General features: G+C 39.2%; 1 protein-coding gene across 1 annotated transcript in view; it reads right to left on the reverse strand.

Moving 5' to 3' along the window:
* Nucleotides 1-22,931, reverse strand: part of SBF2 (SET binding factor 2) — a 498,680-nt gene that overhangs the window by 68,697 nt on the left and 407,052 nt on the right. Inside the window, exons 18-23 of the mRNA XM_070383912.1 lie at nucleotides 12,084-12,254; nucleotides 9,320-9,582; nucleotides 7,845-8,017; nucleotides 6,941-7,014; nucleotides 5,293-5,488; nucleotides 216-343 (exon numbers count right to left, since the gene is read on the reverse strand). Coding sequence (XP_070240013.1) covers nucleotides 216-343; nucleotides 5,293-5,488; nucleotides 6,941-7,014; nucleotides 7,845-8,017; nucleotides 9,320-9,582; nucleotides 12,084-12,254 — 1,005 coding nt within the window. The remainder of the gene's footprint in view (nucleotides 1-215; nucleotides 344-5,292; nucleotides 5,489-6,940; nucleotides 7,015-7,844; nucleotides 8,018-9,319; nucleotides 9,583-12,083; nucleotides 12,255-22,931) is intronic.

Here is a 22,931-nt window from a genome sequence, read left to right on the forward strand (position 1 = left end):
TTAAATAAATCCAATGCTGTTCATGAGCTGACTCAGTTGAAGATTACCCTCACAGAACCTCCTCCTCCTCCTCCTCTAACTCCTGACCATATATGATCAAAAGAAAGTGGCTATCATTTGTAGATGACATCATTTGTAGACATGACAAATGTCTACAAATGACAACATCTGTAGAGAAATGTTGACAGCACAGTGGCGGCTCCCTTTCTTGATACCTGAAAAGACGCCGATGTGACCTGCAGTCCTTCTTGCATGTTCTGTTGTAGCTGGTTCTGCATTGTGATCTTCTTCTCCTTGGTGATGGAGGCAATGGGGAAACTTCGTACAACTGTCTGCTCACCAACTAAAGGAAAACAGGGCACAGACTAAGCAACAGCACTTTACAGCTCATCTCTAGTCTCTGCTGCTCATTTTACCAGCCTCTGCTGGAGAAATGTGTCTGGAGAGGACAATGTCCAGGAAAGAAGCAAGACAAAGTGCCATGATTCTAGAATTGCATTCATTAATTGTGTTGCATGGCAAGTCATTCCTGACACACATTTCTTTCCTGGAGTGCAGGCATGGTCCCAAAGTTCCAACCTTCATTCTAGTTCCCCAACCTATTGTGTGTCACACATCATCATCTGGTTTAAGGCATCTTACAGGAAGGGTAGGTATTAAACAGAAGAAAAGAAGTATCTTCAAATATTGAAAAGACATTTATTATATTTAATATAAGAATAAAGCAAAAGAGAAAAGACTGTTAAGGTAGTTAAAATTTGTCTTTAAAATTTTGTCTTTTGAAATCATTTGAAAGATGATGCTGTGAAAGTGCTACACTCAATATGCCAGCAAATTTGGAAAACTCAGCAGTGGCCACAGGACTGGAAAAGGTCAGTTTTCATTCCAATCCCAAAGAAAGGCAATGCCAAAGAATGCTCAAACTACCGCACAATTGCACTCACCTCACACGCCAGTAAAGTAATGCTCAAAACCTTCCAAGCCAGGCTTTAGCAATAAGTGAACTGTGAACTTCCAGATGTTCAAGCTGGTTTTAGAAAAGGCAGGGGAACCAGAGATCAAATTGCCAACATCCGCTGGATCATGGAAAAAGCAAGAGAGTTCCAGAAAAACATCTATTTCTGCTTTATTGACAAGCCAAAGCCTTTGACTGTGTGGATCACCACACACTGGAAAATCCTTCAAGAGATGGGAATACCAGACCACCTGACCTGCTTCTTGAGAAACCTGTATGCAGGTCAGGAAGCAACAGTTAGAATTGGACATGGAACAACAGACTGGTTCCAAATAGGAAAAGGAGTATGTCAAGGCTGTATATTGTCACCCTGCTTGTTTAACTTCTATGCAGAGTACATCATGAGAAACGCTGGGCTGGAAGAAGCACAAGCTGGAATCAAGATTACCAGGAGAAATATCAATAACCTCAGATATGCAGATGATACCACCCTTATGGCAGAAAGTGAAGAGGAACTAAAGAGCCTCTTGATGAAAGTGAAAGAGGAGAGTGAAAAAGTTGGCTTAAAGCTCAACCTTCAGAAAACTAAGATCATGGCATCTGGTCCCATCACTTCATGGCAAATAGATGGGGAAACAGTGGAAACAGCGGCTGACTTTATTTTTCTGGGCTTCAAAATCACTGCAGATGGTGACTGCAGCCATGAAATTAAAAGGTGCTTACTCCTTGGAAGGAAGGCTATGACCAACCTAGATAGCATATTGAAAAGCAGAGGTATTACTTTGTCAACAAAGGTCTGTCTAGTCAAGGCTATGATTTTTCCAGTAGTCATGTATGGATGTGAGAGTTGAACTATAAAGAAAGCTGAGTGCTGAAGAATTGATGCTTTTGAACTGTGGTTGTTGGAGAAGACTCTTGAGAGTCCCTTGGACTGCAAGGAGATCCAACCAGTCCATCCTAAAGGAGATCAGTCCTGGGTGTTCATTGGAAGAATTGATGTTGAAGCTGAAACTCTAATACCTTGGCCACCTGATATGAAGAGCTGACTCATTGGAAAAGACCCTGATGCTGGGAAAGATTGAGGGCTGGAGGAGAAGTGGATGACAGAGGATGAGATGGTTGGATAGTATCACCGACTCAATGGACATGAGTTTGGTGGACTCTGGGAGTTGGTGATGGACAGGGAGGCCTGGCATGCTGCAGTTCATGAGGTTGCAAAGAGTTGGACACGACTGAGAGACTGAACTGAACTATACATAATCCATGGAATTCTCCAGGCCAGAATACTGGAGTGAGTAGCCATTCCCTTCTCTAGGGGATCTTCCCAACCCAGGCATCAAACCTAGGTCTCCCGCATTGTAGGCAGATTTTTTTACCCACTGAACCACCAGAGAAGCCCCAAGATTCTTGAGAGTTTAAATACTAAAGGAAGAAATGAAAAATATAAATATTTATCAGCTACCTGAGGATATGAAGATAAGCATCTAGAAAAGAAGCAGCACACATGAGGTCTCCCCTGGAAAGCTAGCAGTTCCTCATGGGAGAGGACAGCCACATGTAGAATACAACTGCATGCAATTAGCTCCCAGGTTTGAGGGAACATGGCTTTAAAGACTTCAGAGCGAGAAGTCTGCATGCTAGATGGCTAGAGAATTAATTCCCGGAAGAAGTGACAGGGCAGGTGAACTTTGAGGAGAATGGAGGTTTGCATCTGCAGAAGGGAAAAGGGTGGGCATTTTAGGTAGCAGTACAAGTAACAGAACAGGACAGTGATGAGCAAGGACCCTCAGCTCTTAAGCCAGAGAGGGTAAGACGTGAACTAGGTATATCTGACTTAAGAGCCCCTTTATTAACTAATATACTTATTATTATCAGAATTCCTCATTCCTTGAACTTCTAAATTCCTAACCTGGAAAATTCTGATTATTCTCTTATGTTAAACTCATACCCAGAGATTAAATAAAATCAAGATGTACATTAGGATTTTAGTTCTAAAATGTATTAACTTATGTTTATATCACTCATGTAAAATGATCAGATTCCTATGTGTCATTAAAGGAGAAATTTTAAAATTTACCTTAAAAGAGAAATAAAAGAGGCAAATAAAAAGATTTTCTCTGATGAAAATAATTTTCCTAAACTGTGAAATTAACCCCAAAATTATCAGGAAACAACAAGAGACCAATACAAACTTTCACACTAAATATGGCTTTGATTTCTTTAAAAGACGTAATTTAGAGCAGTTTAAATGACCAACTATCTCATATATTTATAAGCCCAAAGTGTTATGTGTATGTCCATTGAGCTCACAAAGGTTTCAGTACAAAAAATGGTAAGTACCAGATATCTAGTTTTAAAAATATACTGGCTTACAAATACAAATGTAATTTATTTACAGTAATATGACAGAAGGTTGAGAAATTCTGCTGTTTTTTACTTTTCTTCAAAATGAACACAACTATTCCTGTTGATTCGTTGTTTATTGAATTTTATAGGCTTTTTGCTTTTCATGTGGTAAACAATCTTTATGACCAAGATAATAAACCACATGATTCTAGGTAAGCACAGGATTATACAACTGTGAGAGTTTGAAGATAATACAGTTCATATATCTGAATCCCACTGTCTGACAAAGTGCACAGCATATAGTACATACTCATCAAATGACAACTGAATAACTTCAGATGAGGAAGGAATTCTAGTGATCATGTATCCCCATGTTTCTCAATCCTCAGTTCAGTCGCTCAGTCGTGTCTGACTCTTTGCAACCCCATGAATCACAGCAGGCCAGGCCTCCCTGTCCATCACCAACTCCCGGAGTTCACTCAGACTCACGTCCATCGAGTCAGTGATGCCATCCAGCCATCTCATCCTCTGTCGTCCCCCTTTTCCTCCTGCCCCAATCCCTCCCAGCATCAGAGTCTTTTCCAATGAGTCAACTCTTTGCATGAGGTGGCCAAAGTACTGGAGTTTCAGCTTTAGCATCATTCCTTCCAAAGAACACCCAGGGCTGATCTCCTTTAGAATGGACTGGTTGGATCTCCTTGCAGTCCAAGGGACTCTCAAGAGTCTTCTCCAACACCACAGTTCAAAAGTATCAATTCTTTGGCGCACATCCATACATGACCACAGGAAAAACCATAGCCTTGACTAGATGGACCTTTGTGGACAAAGTAATGTCTCTGCTTTTGAATATGCTATCTAGGTTGCTCATAACTTTCCTTCTAAGGAGTAAGCGTCTTTTAGTTTCATGGCTGCAGTCACCATCTGCAGTGATTTTGGAGCCCCCCAAAATAAAGTCTGACACTGTTTCCACTGTTTCCCCATCTATTTGCCATGAAGTGATGGGACTGGATGCCATGATCTTCGTTTTCTGAATGTTGAGCTTTAAGCCATCTCAATCCTCAGTATGTATCAAAACTATATAGATATCTGGGTCTCCCCCTTTCTAGCAGCCTATTACAGATTCCAATTTAGTTGTTTGAGAGTTAGACCCAGAATTTTTTTTTTAAAGCTTCCCAGATAATTCAAATACGCAGTCAAGGCTGAGAACCACTGGATTATCACCAAACGAATCCGATCCCCTCATTTTATAAAAGGGGAAATTGAAACTTGGATCAGGGGACTTACTTAAGATATCCAGATTGGTCAACAGTGACTGAAACCTGGGCTTTTTGATCTAGAGTCCAATAATTTCACCCAAAACCTTATATGCTTGTCAACTAGAATAGTTTACACAGAGACTACAGTGATTTAAAAAAGATAATTCAGATTTGATAGTGTCTGCGATTCTTTCTAACGCAGAAGACTGTGGACAGTTGTGGAAAACAGAAGTTGATAGAGTTTAGTGAGCAGAAGAGCGTTCCGCTAAGAGAGGAAAGGATTAGTTGAAACGGAATGAGAGAAGTGGCTGGGGTTAGTTAAGTTAGTGCCGTACAGCCCTGTAATACTTAGCACACCTCCGTCTCACAAAGGGGATCCTGAATCTGGAAAACCTCAGCCTTAACAGTTTACTGCAGCATTCAGAAGGTGGGGAGATCAGCAGGGGATGCCACTAGCATCTGGTACTCTGAATACCCTGAAATCACAAAATGCTACTTCATGAAATTATTATAGTTTCTATGGATGAACCATAGTTTGCTGTTTAGAAGATATCCTTGGTTCTTTAAATAAGAATCCAAATTATCATTAGGTTTGACAGACAGTATTCTAAAAAAAAATACGTGTGTGGCAAAAGGCTTACTTTGATTTTGAACTGACCTGCAAATCACTGCACACAGATGGAAGCAAAGCCTCACATAGATATCCCTGTTCTGATGACATAATATGAGCCTTACCTAGTTGATCATGGGGAGTCCCTCTGAACAGAATTCTGTATGTGGTAAGGAACAAGGCTCCTTCTGCTGGCAGAAGCTGAGGGCCTCCAAGAAGGCCTCCAGTGGCTTCTTCTCTTCCATCAGGATCCAGTAGGACTCGAAGGCCTTCACAAACAATTTCTTCTCCTGGCAGTAGAGCAGGTCTAAGAATCTTGGGCTAACAACAGACAAAGTTATTTTAGACACAATTCTAGAGAGATTCCCAACCCTTAGAGTAAGGTTCCCTTGTCAGTTACAGATCTAAAAATGTGAATCAGACTTCCCATGTAGCCAAAATGAGTAAACAGATTTGAGAAGAGTCAGAAATGATGTTTCTGCATCCAAATGTAAAAAGACTCTCTGCAGCATTACTTATTCACAGTAAAATTGCTGGAAATTACTAAACCAGTTGAGATACCTATTCAACGAACATTTTGCAACCGTCAAAAAGAATGGCATGGATCTAGATACATAAACACAGAAAGATGCCAGAATACATTGTTAACTAGAAAGAGTTACCAACCAGTATGTACATTATGATTTCCTTTTAGTATATGAACCAAACTGTTAAAGCTGGTACTGTCATAGATAAGGGCAGAGGTCAGGGTGAGGAGAATCATGGGAGACTTTCATTTTGTACAATGTGTGCTCCTTTAATGCTTCAGTTTTATACAAAAGCGTCGTTAGTTTGCAAACTGAAAAAACATATTTTAAAAAATGGACACGACTTATTAGCCTTTAATAAATATTAAGACAAAAAAAAACGGCCAAGTTATGACCATTTACCTATCTTGGGAAATAAGGAACCACATGATACACTCCCTTCAAGAGTTTAGTGCTAGAAAAAAAAAGTCCATCTCTCCTGAAGCTCTAATACACTTATTTTCTTTTACTGAGCAATAAAAACTATACAAATCCGGACAATTCTCTTTGTTGGCTTGAGGAAGCTCAGAGCTAAAATGTAAAGCCAAAGTATAATGATCACTGTGTCTCAGATTTCTGATAGACTCATCTTTCCTTTCCATCTGGCTTTTGATTTCTCCTTTGAATTTATTTTTAATAGTTCTGTTACATAGGTAAGAGGGTCCTAAACCCTAGTTCCACAGACTGGTGCCAGACTAACTGCAAAATAATCACCTGGGATACTTATTAAAGTACAGATTCCCAGGCCAAGTCCCAGGGTACTCCAATTCAGGAGGCTGGGCTGAGATTCAGGCCTCTCAATTTTTAATAGACTTCCCAGATGTTTGTGATGTATGCTTGTAATGCATACAGATTGAGGAACCTGGTGATTTTATAGTAATTGCCCTAAGTCATTTTTTTGGGGAAGGGGGCAGAACATAAAACCTTGGCTTGGGCTTAGAAGTTAGAATGTTCACAATTTATGCCCTGCCTATAAAAGTAGACTCAACAAGAGATTATTATTGCTCCTTTGTTGATCTCCTATTCTGCTTCACCATCCTTTTTATGAGGATCTACATGTAAACTCCTCTCAAAGTTTAATGTATCATTAAAACTAGAGCTGGTCTGTAGAATGTTAGAAGGTACTTTCTGTGGCACAACAATCTACTGTTGCTGTTTTTAGGAGGTTTTACTTACTCCCTCAAAGCATGCAGTCCGGAATAATTACCTTCTGTATAGGTGGAAGTCTTCTACTCTCTCGATGCACTGCTTCTAGGGTTTCAATGTGCATAGCTACAATTCCTGGGATGAGTCAGAGAATTCAAAATAAAAGAGTACCAAACAAGCAGAATTAAAACAAATTCTGGATATTTTGGAATTGAAAACTAATCAGAGTTTGGTGGTTCTTCAAAAAGCTAAACACAGAATTATCATATGACCCAGCAATTCCACTCCTAGGTATATACCCCCAAAGACTGAAAATAAAACTCAGACACTTGTGTATGAATATTCATAGTAGTACTATTTACAAGAGCCAGAAAGTCACGACAATTCAAGTGTCCATCAACAGATGAATGGATAAAGAAAATATGGTATATCCATATAATAGAGTATTATTCAGTCATAAAAGGAATGAAGTCACAAAACCTGCTACAACGTGGATAAACCTTGAAAACACTATGCTAAAGGAAGTAAGTCAGACACAAAAAGACAAGTATTATATGATTTTACTTATATGCATTATCTATAATAGGCAAATTCATAGAGATAAAACGAATTAAGAGGCAACCAAGGGCCAGAGCGGAGAACGGAGAGCTACTGCTTAACGGGTACAGACTGTCTGTACGGGGTGATGGAAAAGCTTTGGTAATAGACAATTGGTAGTAGTTGTACAGCATTGTGAATATAATTTATGCCACTGAATTTTACATTTATGAAAGTTTAAAATGGCAAATTTTATGACGTATATTTTATACAATTTAAAGCTATTTAAAAAACAAATCGAAACAAAAATAAACAGCATGACTAAGCTACTTGGAAGCCAAGTGCTATGCTGGAAAATGACCCATAAGAATAATCCTTATTCAATTATTTCCAATATTCCAGTTCTCTGATGTCTGCAAAGTGATTACCTGGTATCATGCAATGCAGGCTCTTGATATGATCCTGAGTAACTCCACTCTCCGTACAAACTTTGTCAATAAATCGGGTAATGAAACGCACAACAGAATTGGCAATGTCATTATTCTCTGAATCTTCAAACCCACTTTCTGTATCATAGCTCTCAGCTACACTTCCTGCAATACTAAGAAAGTCAAGGGAAGAAATCATGCTCAGTACTCAAATTTAACAAATGACTAGTATATCACAGTGACTTTCCACAGCAGTTTAAACTTGCTCAAAGGGATGTGTACTCAAGCAGAAACCCCACTTAACTCCACGGCTCCTCTATAAGTGACAGTGGCGAAACACGATGTTTCGCCTACACTTGGAAGCTACCTTCAGGCATTGTCCTTTGGACCCAACTTAGGTGCCTTAGTCACTCACTATGTAAATCAAATTGTAGAAAATGTCATGAAAGAAACAAAGGCATGTATGCCTGTGGCGGATTCATTTCGATATATGGCAGAACCAATACAATATTGTAAAGTTTAAAAATAAAATAAAATCAAAGTACCTTAAAAAAAAAAAAAGAAAATGATGGATGTGCTACTTAAGACAGGAAGTCAGCAAGGTCTCTCTGGGTAGGTGACATCAGAGCAGAACACTAAATGAAGGGATTCTTGTGACTATTTCAGAGAGAATCCCAGATTGCGGGTATAACAAGTACAGAGGCCCTGAGGCAGTATCATGCTTTGAATGTTGAACAGGGAGACCAGTTTGGTTGATAGAAGAGTGTAAGAAATAAAGTCTGAGCAGCAGCCAGGGGCCAGATCCTGTTAGGCCTTATGGTCTATGGGTTTTATTTTCAGTGGTACAGGAAGTATTTAGGGTTGAGATAGTGTTAGTTGCTCAGTCGTGTCTGACTCTGTGACCCCATGAACTGAAGCCTGCCAAACTCCTCTGTCCATGGGATTTCCCACGCTAGGATACTGGAGTGGGAAGCCATTCCCTTCTCCAGGGGATCTTTGTGACCCAGGGATCAAACCTGGGTCTCCTGCACTGTAGGCAGTTTCTTTACCATCTGAGCCACTAGGGAAAGTGTTAGAACAAGGAATGGTTGAGGACATGATTATAGGCAAATGCAAGGGGTAAGATGAGGAAAAGGCAGGCCAAGAAACAAATAATCACTTTAATCAGAGTCCATTAGTACTTTCCCACAGTGCTTTCTGTAAGTTGCTGTGGCAGAAAGTAACTGAAAGGGCTAGATCAGTAATGCGTGAGACATTTAAAAAGTCAGAGGTCATAAAAGAGAAGAGGGTATGGGAAGTAATTAAGAATAGCTGGATGTAGTCAACGTCTTTTAATAGAGAAAAGCTGAGCAAGTCTGAAGGTGAGGACAATGGTTAATTTTTGAAATGTGTATAGCACCATTTACCCCAAATACTTCGTATTTTTTGCTAAACCAAGAAGGACAGGGTGTCTGTGTGTGCCCACATTTCGGTACCTGTTTGTGACGATGCTGTTGCTCCCACTCTCCCAATCTCCTGGGGCTGACGCTCTTAGGAGCTTGTTTTTACTTGAATCCAGCGGAACCAGCAGATTGACCATGAGGTTTGCAAAGTGAATGGCCTGACTAAAGACAGTGCTTTCCTCACGCTGCACCAGCTCCTGCTGAGTCGATTTGCTCAGAGTGGGCCAAAGGCGTAGCTGCTCAGCTGCCAGGTCCATCGCTGTCTTCTCCTGATATTGGTCATCAGGAAGTTTATCCTAAAAACCAAACCAAACCAAAACAAAATCAAAATCTGTCACTTCACACAAGCTTCAAAAAACATGGAAGATATTTTAATAGTTCATCTATTAAATACCTATGTCAGTAAAAGTGGAAATACATTAAAAAAATATAACAAGAACACGAAACTTAGTCTTTCTTTTTTCTGAGCTCCAACAGGCCTTGAATGGAGCCATGTAACAAATCCAAGGAGACAGCAGCAAGGCACTGAGATACACACTTCTCACTGCTAACATTTCACTGCATTTATTGATACTTATCTCTGGCTCTATCACCTTCAAGTAGCCAGTTACAACAAATTATTGACCTGAAATACCTGTAAATGCTCTGGTCAAACGTGCCAGTAGCATTTTCTAATACTCCGCTATGTTTCTTTTCTTCTGCTCTCTGGTTGAAAAAGACAGAATGACCCAAGTCACAAAAAAGTAGAGCTAGATTTCCTTGTAAATGTGGGAGTCAAACATTATCGTTAAATGGGTATACAGGTGTCCATGGGATTTTTAAGAGGGGTTTCCCATAGGCTGAAGAGTTAAACAATAGCAGTAACCCACACCTGCATAGTACTTTACAGCTTATGAAGAGCTGGTATATCTATAGTCTTACTCATATCTAACCTGGGGCTCCAAGGCACACTTTTACAGAATAGAGGACATAGAAGCAATGACATGTATTTGCCTTATGAATGTTTTGGAGATATACCAATGTTGTGCCAAGTCACCAGTCACGTCAGACACTTTGCAACCCCGTGAACTGTAGCCCAGCAGGCTCCCCTGTCCATGGGATTTCCCAGGCAAGAATACTGGAGTGGGTTGCCATTTCCTTCTCCAGGGGATCTTCCTGACCCAGGGATTGAACCTGTGTCTCTCACATCCCCTGCACTGGCAGGCAGGTTCTTTATCACTAGCACTGCCTGGGTCCCCTCATACCCATGTCAGCACTGTATTTTCTTTAAAAATTATCAAAAGCACCTTACGAGGCCAATCATCTCTACAACATGACCTCAAGCTAATACTCTTTGGATGTGGCCCAAGTTACTCCTTTATCCAAGTGCATCTGGTGTTTTTGAGTTTTAAATTAAGAAAATAATTAAAACTAATTGTATAGTAATAATTTGGAATATCTGATAGATGTCAGATAGTACCATTTGTTATTAAAAGTTTCTGTTCTTATCATATTCATGAGTAGACCAATAATATAGTTAAAATTATTTGAGGCATAGAAATGTATGAATATCAGGCAGTTTCAGTTAGCTATCTAGGTTCATTTATCTCACACAGTATAAGGAAAATTTAAAATGCAGGAAAGGATCAGCAGTGATGTATTAGCCCAGCATGTGGAAAAATTACTCAATAAAAAAGGTAAAAAAGCCCCAACAAATTACTCCAAAAAATTACTCTTAAAGTGAATCAACACTGGTAATCAGCCCTTCATGCTGCTCTAAGTTCAGTTAATAAGGACAGTAATTTCTAACTTTTATGATTTAGTATGTGCCAGGAACTCTTCAATGCCCTACACTTGTATTAGACATTAAAAGCTTACAATAATCATGTATGCTCATTTTACTAATGAAGAAATAAGACACAGAAAACTAAAGTGAACTGCCTAAGATCAGACAGCTAGTGTATGACATTTCAAAATTTCAATTAACTTTAATTTGGGCTTCCTAGGCAGCACTAGTGGTAAAGAACCCGTCTGCCACTACAGGAAACATAAGAGATGCAGGTTTGACCCCTGGGTTGGGAAGATCCCCTGGAGGAGGGCATGGCAACCCACTCCAGTATTCTTGCCTGGAGAATCCCCTGGACAGAGGAGGCTGGTGGGCTATAGTCCACAGGGTTGCAAAGAGTCGGACGCGACTGAAGTGACATAGCACGCAACTTTAATTGGACATTTCTTCAAGAAGTTAATTGCACAGAGACATCTGCCTAGGTATTTTAGGTTGACTTGTTTCAACTTCCTATAAATGTTTCCAGGGAATTCTTATTAAAATATAATAAAACAATTCTAGTGCTACAGAACTGTAGTAAGAAGTTATTACGGGAAAAAAAAACATCAGGAATCAATAGAAGAAAGATGCTCACCAGGGGGCTTCCTAAAGTAAACCCCAAATACACTGGTGCTGCTGCTAAGTCGCTTCAGTCGTGTCCGACCCTGTGCGACCCCACAGATGGCAGCCCACCAGGCTCCCCTGTCCCTGGGATTCTCCAGGCAAGAACACTGGAGTGGGTTGCCATTTCTCCAATGCATGAAAGTGAAAAGTAAAAGTGAAGTCGCTCAGTCGTGTCCGACTCTTAGCGACCTCATGGACTGCATCCTACCAGGCTTCTCCGTCCATAGGATTTTCCAGCCAAGAGTACTGGAGTGGGTTGCCATTGCCTTCTCCAAAAATACACTGGTAGGAAGTGGCTAGATAATACCTGACTGAACTTCCCTTGAAGCCAGGACCCTAGCCCCACACAAATACATTTCTTTATCTTACCTTTTGCTTCAGATGCAGGGCATGATTGTCCTCCTTGGCCGAGAGATACAGGGAGCGAACCTGTTCCTGCACCGCATTATAAAAGGTTGTCTCCCAAAACTGCTGATTCGTCCAAATGGGGTGGTCCTGTACACAGGTGTAAGCAAACTGGCTGACTCCAGGGGCCAGTTTCTGTGAGAACACATAGTATATATCACCATGGAGCTGACGGGGTCAGGACAGTTCAGAAGGTTACAGAGGCCACAGATAATCGTGAATGTGATCAAAGGATTTATCTAAACACATCTTATGGCAATACAAGCTTAGCAATCAGCAACGTACACATTTTTAACTGGCAACTATGGGCTTGCTATCAAATCCTTTAAAGGTCTCTGTCATTTTATCTCTTAAAAGGGACATTTTAAAATCAAAAGTATTATACGAATTAGAGAATATACGAAACGTACCTGAACACTGTACTGTGCATATAGCAGGAAATGTAGAGTTGGGTAGTTATTACAATTAGGACATATAATAAAATCCATCACAACCTAAATCTAAAATTCCAGGTAGTTCAGAATTTTTTCTACTTGGTATTAGAGTACATTTTGGTGGGGTTAGGAGGGCACTAACTGAAATGCGAGTGAGCCTACAGCTTGGCCTTACACACAGAATGAGGGCGTATCATGAATTTCCCACCTGCTCATTCTAAGCCTTTCCCTCCTTATGAAGGCTGCTGCCTGGCTCACACACTCGCCAGCAGGGCTGCCACGGTATTTTCTGGTAACCAAGTCTGGGTGTGGGAAGGTCCTCTAAAACCAAACCTTCCTTCCCAGGACTCCCTGCTGGGCTTCTAAGTAAGAGTAAACCTTACTCTATGATTAACAACAGCGGGAAAGAAAACTAACTCTGCAGTCACTTGAAGCACTTCATAAATATACATCTCATTTAATACTGAAAATCTTGTAAGATGCATGTTGTTATTGCCAAATTAAAGAAGAGGACACAGAAGTTCAAACAGGTTTAACTGAGTGATTGCCCAAGGCCATATAGCAATTACGTAAGTGGTAGAACTAGGTTTCAAGCCCAAAGTTTGTTTCCAAATCCCCTGCCCTTTTTATTGTAACAAATTATCTTGAAAAGAAACTGAAAGCAAAACAAAAAAAAAGAAAAGAAACTGAAAGCAAATCATATATAAATTGAATAACGGTTAGTACAACTCTTTGTTATTTTAATCTTTTATTTTAGGTTTCATTTCCCAGAGTAATATTCTGCCTTTTTTTTTTTAATTAATTTATTTTTAAATTTTATTTTATTTTTAAACTTTACATAATTGTATTAGTTGAAACCTCTGATGTGACCTGACTCACCTTTCCACAGCTGTTGCTTTCATTTCTCAAAGTTAAAAATGTCTCAAAAAAATTTAAATCTATTATTTCTCAGCAAATACTTGATAATGGTCTCATTAGACAACTTTTCAGTCCATTTTATTCTTTAGAATTGAATTAATTTTTTCTCTATCAGTAAAACTAAAGTTTCTGATAATGTAAGTTTTCTTTTGAAGCAATTAATAAGTGAATTCTTTTCTGCTGAAATATTGAACACTGAAGATCACTGTTAAAGTTACATACATAACAGTTATGTAGCAGAGTTCTTTCTTTTCTTAGGGACACATAACAAATGTATAAGATACCTGGTCAAAAATTATATGCTCAATACATACAAACTTCCTTCTTGGTCTAGAGCAGAGTAAATCTTCAACTGGAATAAATCATGCATACCATGAAATGTACTGCTGCTGCTGCTGCTAAGTCGCTGCAGTCGTGCCCGACTCTGTGTGACCCCATAGACGGCCGCCCGCCAGGATCCCCCGTCCCTGGGATTCTCCAGGCAAGAACACTGGAGTGGGTTGCCATTTCCTTCTCCAATGCATGAAAGTGAAAAGTGAAAGTGAAGTTGCTCAGTCGTGTCCGACTCAGCGACCCCATGGACTGCAGCCCACCAGGCTCCTCCGTCCATGGGATTTTCCAGGCAAGAGTACTGGAGTGGGGTGCCATCGCCTTCTCCGATGAAATGTACTGTAGTACTTAAATAATTGGAAGTGGGGTGGCTGTGATTTTTGCCTATTAGAGTCTGTGTACTTCTGAATCTCATGTGTAAGTCCCTTTCAAGGTAGGCCTATGTACTGTTGTTGGGGTGATCATCTATTAACTCTTACAGGCAGCCATAAGCTAGAACTGACCATGAAGCAAAGGTCAGGAAATCCTTAAGGGGAAGTTGCATGAGGATTGCTCATTCAAAACACAGCTACTCTCTACCTGTACAAAAAAGATCTTCATGACCCAGATAATCAGGATGGTGTGATCACTCACCTAGAGCCAGACATGCTGGAATGTGAAGTCAAGTGGGTCTTAGAAAGCATCACTACGAACAAAGCTAGTGGAGGTGATGGAATTCCAGTTGAGCTATTTCAAATCCTGAAAGATGATGCTGTGAAAGTGCTACACTCAATATGCCAGCAAATTTGGAAAACTCAGCAGTGGCCACAGGACTGGAAAAGGTCAGTTTTCATCCCAATCCCAAAGAAAGGCAATGCCAAAGAATGCTCAAACTACCTCACAATTGCATTCATCTCACACGCTAGTAAAGTAATGCTCAAAATTCTCCAAGCCAGGTTTCAGCAATACATGAACTGTGAACTTCCAGGTGTTCAAGCTTGTTTTAGAAAAGGCAGAGGAACCAGAGATCAAATTGTCAACATCCACTGGATCACTGAAAAAGCAAGAGAGTTCCAGAAAAACATCTATTTCTGCTTTATTGACTATGCCAAAGCCTTTGACTGTGTGGATCACAATAAACTGTGGAAAATTCTGAAAGAGATGGGAATACCAGACCACTTGACCTGCCTCTTGAGAAACCTATATGCAGGTCAGGAAGCAACAGTTAGAACTGGACATGGAACACCAGACTGGTTCCAAATAGGAAAAGGAGTACGTCAAGGCTATATATTGTCACCCTGCTTATTTAACGTCTATGCAGAGTATATCATGAGAAACACGGGGCTGGAAGAAGCACAAGCTGGAATCAATATTGTCGGGAGAAATATCAATAACCTCAGATATGCAGATGACACCACCCTTATGGCAGAAAGTGAAGAGGAACTAAAAAGCCTCTTGATGAAAGTGAGAGAGGAGAGTGAAAAAGTTGGCTTAAAGCTCAACATTCAGAAAATGAAGATCATGGCATCTGGTCCCATCACTTCATGGGAAATAGATGGGGAAACAGTGGAAACAGCGTCAGACTTTATATTTGGGGGCTCCAAAATCACTGCAGATGGTGACTGCAGCCATGAAATAAAAAGACGCTTACTCCTTGGAAGGAAAGTTATGACCAACCTAGATAGCGTATTAAAAAGCAGAGACATTACTTTGTCCACAAAGGTCCATCTAGCCAAGGCTATGGTTTTTCCAGTGGTCATGTATGGGCGTGAGAGTTGGACTGTGAAGAAAGCTGAGCACAGAAGAATTGATGCTTTGGAACTGCGGTGTTGGAGAAGACTCTTGAGAGTCCCTTGGACTGCAAGGAGATCCAACCGGTCCATCCTAAAGGAGATCAGTCCTGGGTGTTCATTGGAAGGACTAATGCTGAAGCTAAAACTCCAATACTTTGGCCACCTCATGCAAAGAGTTGACTCACTGGAAAAGACCTTGATGCTGGGAGGAATTGGGGGCAGGAGAAGTGGACGACAGAGGATGAGATGGCTGGATGGCATCACCGACTTGACGCACATGAGTTTGGGTAAACTCCGGGAGTTGGTGATGGACAGGGAGGCCTGGCATGCTGCGATTCATGGGGTTGCAAAGAGTCAGACACAACTGAGCGACTGAACTGAACTGAACTCTCTACCTATGGGAAATCAGGGATAAAATGTGTGTGGTTCTGTGAATATGCAAACAGAAGTGTCAGACTCTGAGTCACATACTCCTTCTACACTCTGCTTAAGGATACTTGGGATGTAGGTTGCACTTCAATTTTTTTTTTTTGCCCCAACCACTCTAAGGATTAACAGTGACCTCAGTGGCAATACACATACCTATTATGAAAGAGATTTTAAAGGCATAAAATTTAAACAAGGTACAAGCGTGACTTTCCCATGAGTATAGTCAGGCAGCACCATTTCTTATGAACACAATATAACAACAGATTCTAACATTTTGGAGTTTTGAAATTATATTAACATAGATGAGCTCAGAAAAACCAAGCTCTTAATAAATCCTTATCAGTTTCTTACATAAAGTTCTTTACAATCATCAATACAGTAAAAAATTTATTATAATAAATCTCTTACTACAACTTGACAGAGCTCTATAGGAATTGGAGAGTATAATGAAGCCCTGCCTTCTTGTAGCATTTTTCTCACTGTTGATGCATGTTCACTTTACTTGGCACATTATCAGTTATTATCTTCCTATTTATTCAAAAACTAAAAGTGACTTCGTAAAAACTTCTCATAAGTGTTTTCAATAAAAGTGGACTGCATATGTTCCAAGGAAGAAAAATGGTGTGAAACAGTAGCCCAAAGTGTCAGAACCCACTGCTAGTTTACTGGATGAGAATGACAGGAAGGTGAAGGGATTATAGGATACGCGCTTTTTGGTAGCAAGTCAGTCACAAATGGTGCTGGCATCTGATAAATGTATAAGAAATTATTAATTCCCAAGTACTTAAAACGTAATTTTTCTAAACATGAAATTTGCTTCTTTTCTTTGTGGTTTCCTGCTATGTCTTCTCAAGCGAAAGCAAGGAGCACTGAGACCTTTGATGTTTGAATGGGCAAGATCATTGCACTGATGGGCAGGTATGTTCTGAGGACCAGCAGAGGGCAGTAGCACCTTATTCTGTCTAAATTCCATGCTGCTGCTGCTGCTGCTAAGTCGCTTCAGTCGTGTCCAATTCTGTGGACCCCATAGATGGAAGCCCACCAGGCTCCCCGTCCCTGGGGTTCTCCAGGCAAGAACACTGGAGTGAGTTGCCATTTCCTTCTCCAATGCAAGAAAGTGAAGAGTGAACGTGAAGTTGCTCAGTCGTGTCCAACTCTTAGCAACCCCATGGACTGCAGTCTACCAGGCTCCTCTCCATGGGATTTTCCAGGCAAAAGTACTGGAGTGGGTTGCCATTGCCTTCTCCGTGAGGGATTTTTAAATAGGAATTGAAAAAAATGGAGCTCTACAGCCTGACTGGGCTAGAAAGTTGGGTGGAAGAAGAATACTGCACGTCCTCACTGTACATTTGAGAGATCTCATAAAGCAAGTGGATTTTCCCAAGGTCACATAGCAAGATATGTGGAAGAGAAGGGAATAGAGACAAGGTTTTCCATTATTTTATGTCATTTCTGTACAATACAAAAATTAAGATACTCCACCAAACAAAACTATAATTATCTAGAGAAAGATACAATAATACTGCTCAGGGATTCAGATTCACTATATCCTGTGATAGCAGTTTTAGTAAACAAGAAAATAAGCACCTGTGGAGAAAACTATCTCATGATTCTAATCACTTCTTTGTTTGAAAAAAAGGCTTTCCTAAGACAATTTCTCAAATTGGCCCAGATGCCAGCTTCATGACCTTTTATTTTACATACAGATGAGACTCAATCCATACTGAAGGTCTGAGGGTAATGGTGGTGGTAAGGAATACTGTTGTCAAATACTGATATCTTTCTTCCTCTTCAAATCTGGCAACAATATTTACTTTACATTTCATAATTCTTATGATTTTATCCTAAAGAAACAGTTGATATTTTGCTATGTAATTTCATGAGATGTTTAAAAATGTGTTGACTTCCTTATCTAGGAAAAAAAAACAGCTCTGAAGGTACCAGATTAAGCAATGCCATTCATGTTTTCACAGAGCATTCAAAGGAAACCCAGCATGGGACAGGATATGGAGAATAAACTTCACGGGGCTTACCAACCAGCAGGCTAGATTCAAATCCAAATAGATGGATACAAATCCTCTCAGACGAATTGGTCAAGGGAAGGTTAAGATATCAGTATGAGAGGCCAGTCTAAGGCCTGTCTGGCTAGATATGTTTGCTCTCCAGGCCCAAGCTCAGAGGGAAACCAGATTCCAGGAGAACAAGTGCCTAGGAAGATTGAGTCCATAAATATTAATAGTCTTAAATAATAATTAGAATACAAAGAGTCACTGTTTAAATTGTTGGATATTTCTTATCCAGTTCTGGACACTGGAATACAAGAGTACCTCACTGCGCAATTCAGGGCTGGTGCCAGTCAGTTCTTTTATGATTCTACACTGGCTTAATGAAGCCCACATATCAAGTCACTTCTGAATGTATTCTGATGAACTTTGGAAATGCCTAGTCTTGACAGACTTTAAAAGGAAGACAGAAATGGGAAAAATGTGTATCTAAAACCTGTATTTATCAACTCTTAGCCACATCTTAACACATTTGCTTTTGTGCATTATTTTTTTAACAAGAGACATACAACATTATAGATTTGATTGAAACCCTTCACCCCATTTCTCTATCTGAAAGGCAACAATGATCCTGAATTATTTTTCATTCCCATTTATGTTTTTATACCTGTTTGTATCCATAAAGAATATACAGGATTACATTGCTGGTTTCATCTTATTCCTTACTAATCTTTTTCAAAATATACAGTTTATATTTCATTGATTTATATAATATTAGTTAAACTATATAATTAATTGGGACAAAATATCTGGCTCTTTATATACATACAACTCAGAAGGGACAGACAGCGGCCTACAAGAGATGAGTATTTGGAATATCGTGTTCATTTGTCAGTGGGGTTTACAGAAAGGTGAGTAATCAAATAATTAAAAGGATGTAATGTGAGAATCTACTATAGTTTTTCCTTGATACTGAGCACTGCAAGTAACTTTAAATGCATAACCATCTAAATCTCTCCTGGACTCCTTAGAAGATCCAAACACACAATTTCTACACAAGAAATATATTCATTCGCAGCACTGCCAAGTATTCATTTGATGTGCCATTGTCAGTAGCTGGAATGACAGGGTTGAAGTCCTTAAACCATGTATCTTTTTAATGATTCTCTGTATTAAGATGCTTAGCAAATACTGACATACTGAGAGAGAAGATGAATCAATTTCTTTGTTGTCCAAAATTTAGTAGAAATCAAATATGGTGTTGTCAAGTCCTTTGTCTGGGTTTAGTATTCCTAAAAAACACAAAAAAGGATGCAAATCCCTGCTTCTTTTTGGTAGGTTTTGAAACTTAATATAGGCAGTATCATATTGTGTCTTATTTTGCCACTTGGCTTTTTACATATTATGTTGCTAGACTTATTAAGGTAATAAATAATAATTATTATAACTAACTTGTTCTGGTGGTTTCTCAATATATATATATATATATATATTTATGAAATGACTTAGTCCTTAGAGTAATTTTATAATCTACTGTGTGTGTGTTCTATCTTTCCCACCCAGGGATCGAACCTGCATCTCCTGTGTCTCCTGCATTGCAGGCGGATTCTTCACTGCTTCACCGGGGAAGCCCCACAATCCCCTGAGATAAATACTATTATTACCCTTGTTTTAAAAGAGAAGAAACTGAGGCACAGAGAAGTTAAGTAATTTGTCCAAGAGAATATTGCCAGGAAATACTGGGACCAGAGCTGGGATTCAAACTCAGGTAGTTTAGCTAGAGAATTTAATTTCTTATTCATTGCACAACTTACTGTATGGAATTCCACTGTATGAATATATAGCATTTCCTTGTTCCTGTTAATGGATATTTGTATTGTTTCTACCTTTTAGCTATTAGAAACAGTGGTTCATATCAACTTTTAGCTTTGATGAATAATTTCAGTACTATTTATTTATTTATTTAATTTTATTTTATTTTTAAACTTTACATAATTGTATTAAATTTAATAGTGCCTGGAACTGAGAGAATTCTCAGATATATTCCCATTGTTATTTGTACCAATAAACATTTTTGGGTTACTGCACACTGGTTATTTTTCTAATGAGGAATTACTTCACAAAGACTTTCTACAAACCTACTGTTTGAAAACTTAATAATTCTTTAATATAAAATATCTAGTCAGTGTTTAAAATAACTTTTAAATGTTAAAAAAGTTTTCCTTTGATTTTTCCTTGTTTTTTATTTTTACTTTTTTTTTTTTTTTAGAATCAGTTTGTCTGACTCAGGAAGGACTCAAACAAGGTCTACATACATACATTCTACATACATTCATTTTTCATTCATTCATATATATATGAGGTAGGTTTTAACCTTTAGATCTCTCTACCACCTGTCTGTCCACCTCTCCCCCCACCCATCTGCAATCTATTTTTTGAAGAAACTGGATCATTTGTCCAACAGAGTTTCCATCTGTCTAGTGGTTGTTGACTGCATCCCAATGATCTCATGTGAAATATTCTTTTGTCCTCTACATTTCCTACAAATTGGTAGCTGGATCTAGAAGCATGATCCGAGTAAGGCTTCACTGTTTGGCAACAATATTTCACAGATACCAGTATAAGAGGCCCATCTGGTTGTTTCTCTTTTTGCAGTCTTAAAGGCCACTGACAGTCAACGCCTGGATTCATTAATCATTAGGAGCAATAAAATACTGATATTCTCATTCTACCATTACTTTCTCACTTATTGTTGTTATTGTTCAGTTGCTAAGTTGTGTCTGACTCTTTGTGACCCCGTGAACTGCAGCATCCCAGGCTCCTCAGTCCTTCATTATCTCCTGGAGTTTGCTCAAATTCATGTCTATAGAGTAGGTAAAGCTATCTAACCCTCTCATCTTCTTGCTGCCCCCTTCTCCTTTTGCCTCCAATTTTCCCCAGCTTCAGGGTCTTTTCCAAGGAGTCAGCCTTTCACCTTAGGTGGCCAAGGGATAGGAGCTTCAGCTTCAGCACCAGTCCTTCCAATGAACATTGGAGTTGATTTCCTTTAGGATTGAGTGGTTTGATTTCCTTGCTGTCCAAGGGACTCTCAAAAGTCTACTCCAGTACAACAGTTCAAAAGCATCAGTTCTTTAGCACTCAGTGTTCTTTCTGGTCCAAGTGCCACATCTGAACATGACTACTGGAAAAACCATAGCTTTGACTGCATGGTCTTTTGTCAATGTCTCTGCTTTTTAATATGCTATGTAGGTTTATTATAGCTTTCCTTCCAAGCAGCAAGTCTTCTAATTTCAAGGCTCCAGTCACCATCTGCAGTGATTTTGGAGCCTAAGAAAACAAAAAAAATTTCCCACTGCTTCAACTTTTTCCCCTTCTGTTTGACATGAAGTGATGGGACCAGACGCCATGATCTTAATTTTTTCATGGTGAGTTTCAAGCCAGCTTTTTCACTCTCTTGTTTCACCCTCATCTAGAGGCTGTTTAGTTCCTCTTTGCTTTCTGCCGTTAGAGTGGTATCATCTGCTTATCTGAAGTTGCTGATATTTTTCCTGGCAATCTTGATTCCAGCTTGTGATTCATCCAGCCTGGCATTCTGCATGATGTACTCTGCATATAAGTTAAATAAGCAGGGTGACAATATACAGCCTTGTCATACTCCCTTCCCAATTTTGAACCAGTCAGTTGTTCCATGTCTGGTTCTAACTGTTGCTTTTTGACCTGCATACAGGTTTCTCAGAAGACAGGTAAGATGGGTTGGTATTCCTATCTCTTTGAGAATTTGCCACAGATCGTTGTTATCCACACAAAGGCTTTAGCTTAGTCAATGAACAGAAGTAGTTGTTTTTCTGGAATTCTCTTGCTTTTTTTCTATGATCCAATGGATGTTGGCAATTTATCTCTGGTTTCTCTGCCTTTTCTAAACCCAGCTTGTACATCTGGAAGTTCTCGGTTCATGTACTGCTGAAGCCTAGCTTGAAGGACTTTGAGCATAGTTTTACTAGCGTGTGAAATGAGCACAATTGTACGGTAGTTTGCACATTTGTTGGCACTTCCCTCTAGCTTCTCTTTAGATCATATAAATCTTCCTCACTTATTAGCTAGGATATTTATATAAAGAAAAACTTCCCCTCATCAACTATTTGGAGACTCAAACATATAGTCTATATTAGAAAGTAGGATAAATATATGATTTTATCTCTTCATTTTTCAGTTTTAAAAACAATGACTTGTTTCTTTAGAAGCTATTATAGATGAACAGTTTAATTTTTCTTTTCCTATTGAAATTTTTTGAAACTGCAGATTTTAAAACATATTTATAACTATGCTTAGACCTGTGGATCTTGTGGACTGATGCATCTAATAATGTGGTTTGTAACAGCACTGTAACCCAGGAGGATAAAGGGCCTAACTGGGAGAATATAATCAGCAAAAAGACTAGCAGATCTGTATCCAGGTATCTCCTCTGGGGTCTATGTACCAAAGGAGCGAGAGAAGAAAGGCGTGAGTGAGTTCTGGCACAGGAAATGGAGGAATTTGGTGAGTCACAGTTCTCACGAGGTGTACTTGCAATGGCCCAAAACGCAACAAAAATGTTTATTTTAGCATTATCCTTAATAGCTATACCCGCCCCCCTTCCAAAGTTCACAATTTTAATGTTTAACTATAGAGAAGAAAGGTCAGGCAAATGATGCTACCTTATTAACACAAAAAATATTATGCTACAATTGAAGTGGTTAATATGATGATGTGCTTATGAGTGAAGTGCTTATATTTCAAAAAAACAAGCCAATTATGCTATGATTACATCTGCAAGTACATAAAAACTAGGAGGAAAAAGGCAAAATGAAAATGAAGTAAAGATAATAGAATTTTGAATAATTTTTCTTTCTTCAAAAAGAATTTTTAAGAGATTTTTAAATTAAATGG

The sequence above is a fragment of the Bos mutus genome, chromosome 15 (assembly GCF_027580195.1).
Source record: "Bos mutus isolate GX-2022 chromosome 15, NWIPB_WYAK_1.1, whole genome shotgun sequence".
In the NCBI taxonomy this organism is placed as follows: domain Eukaryota; kingdom Metazoa; phylum Chordata; class Mammalia; order Artiodactyla; family Bovidae; genus Bos; species Bos mutus.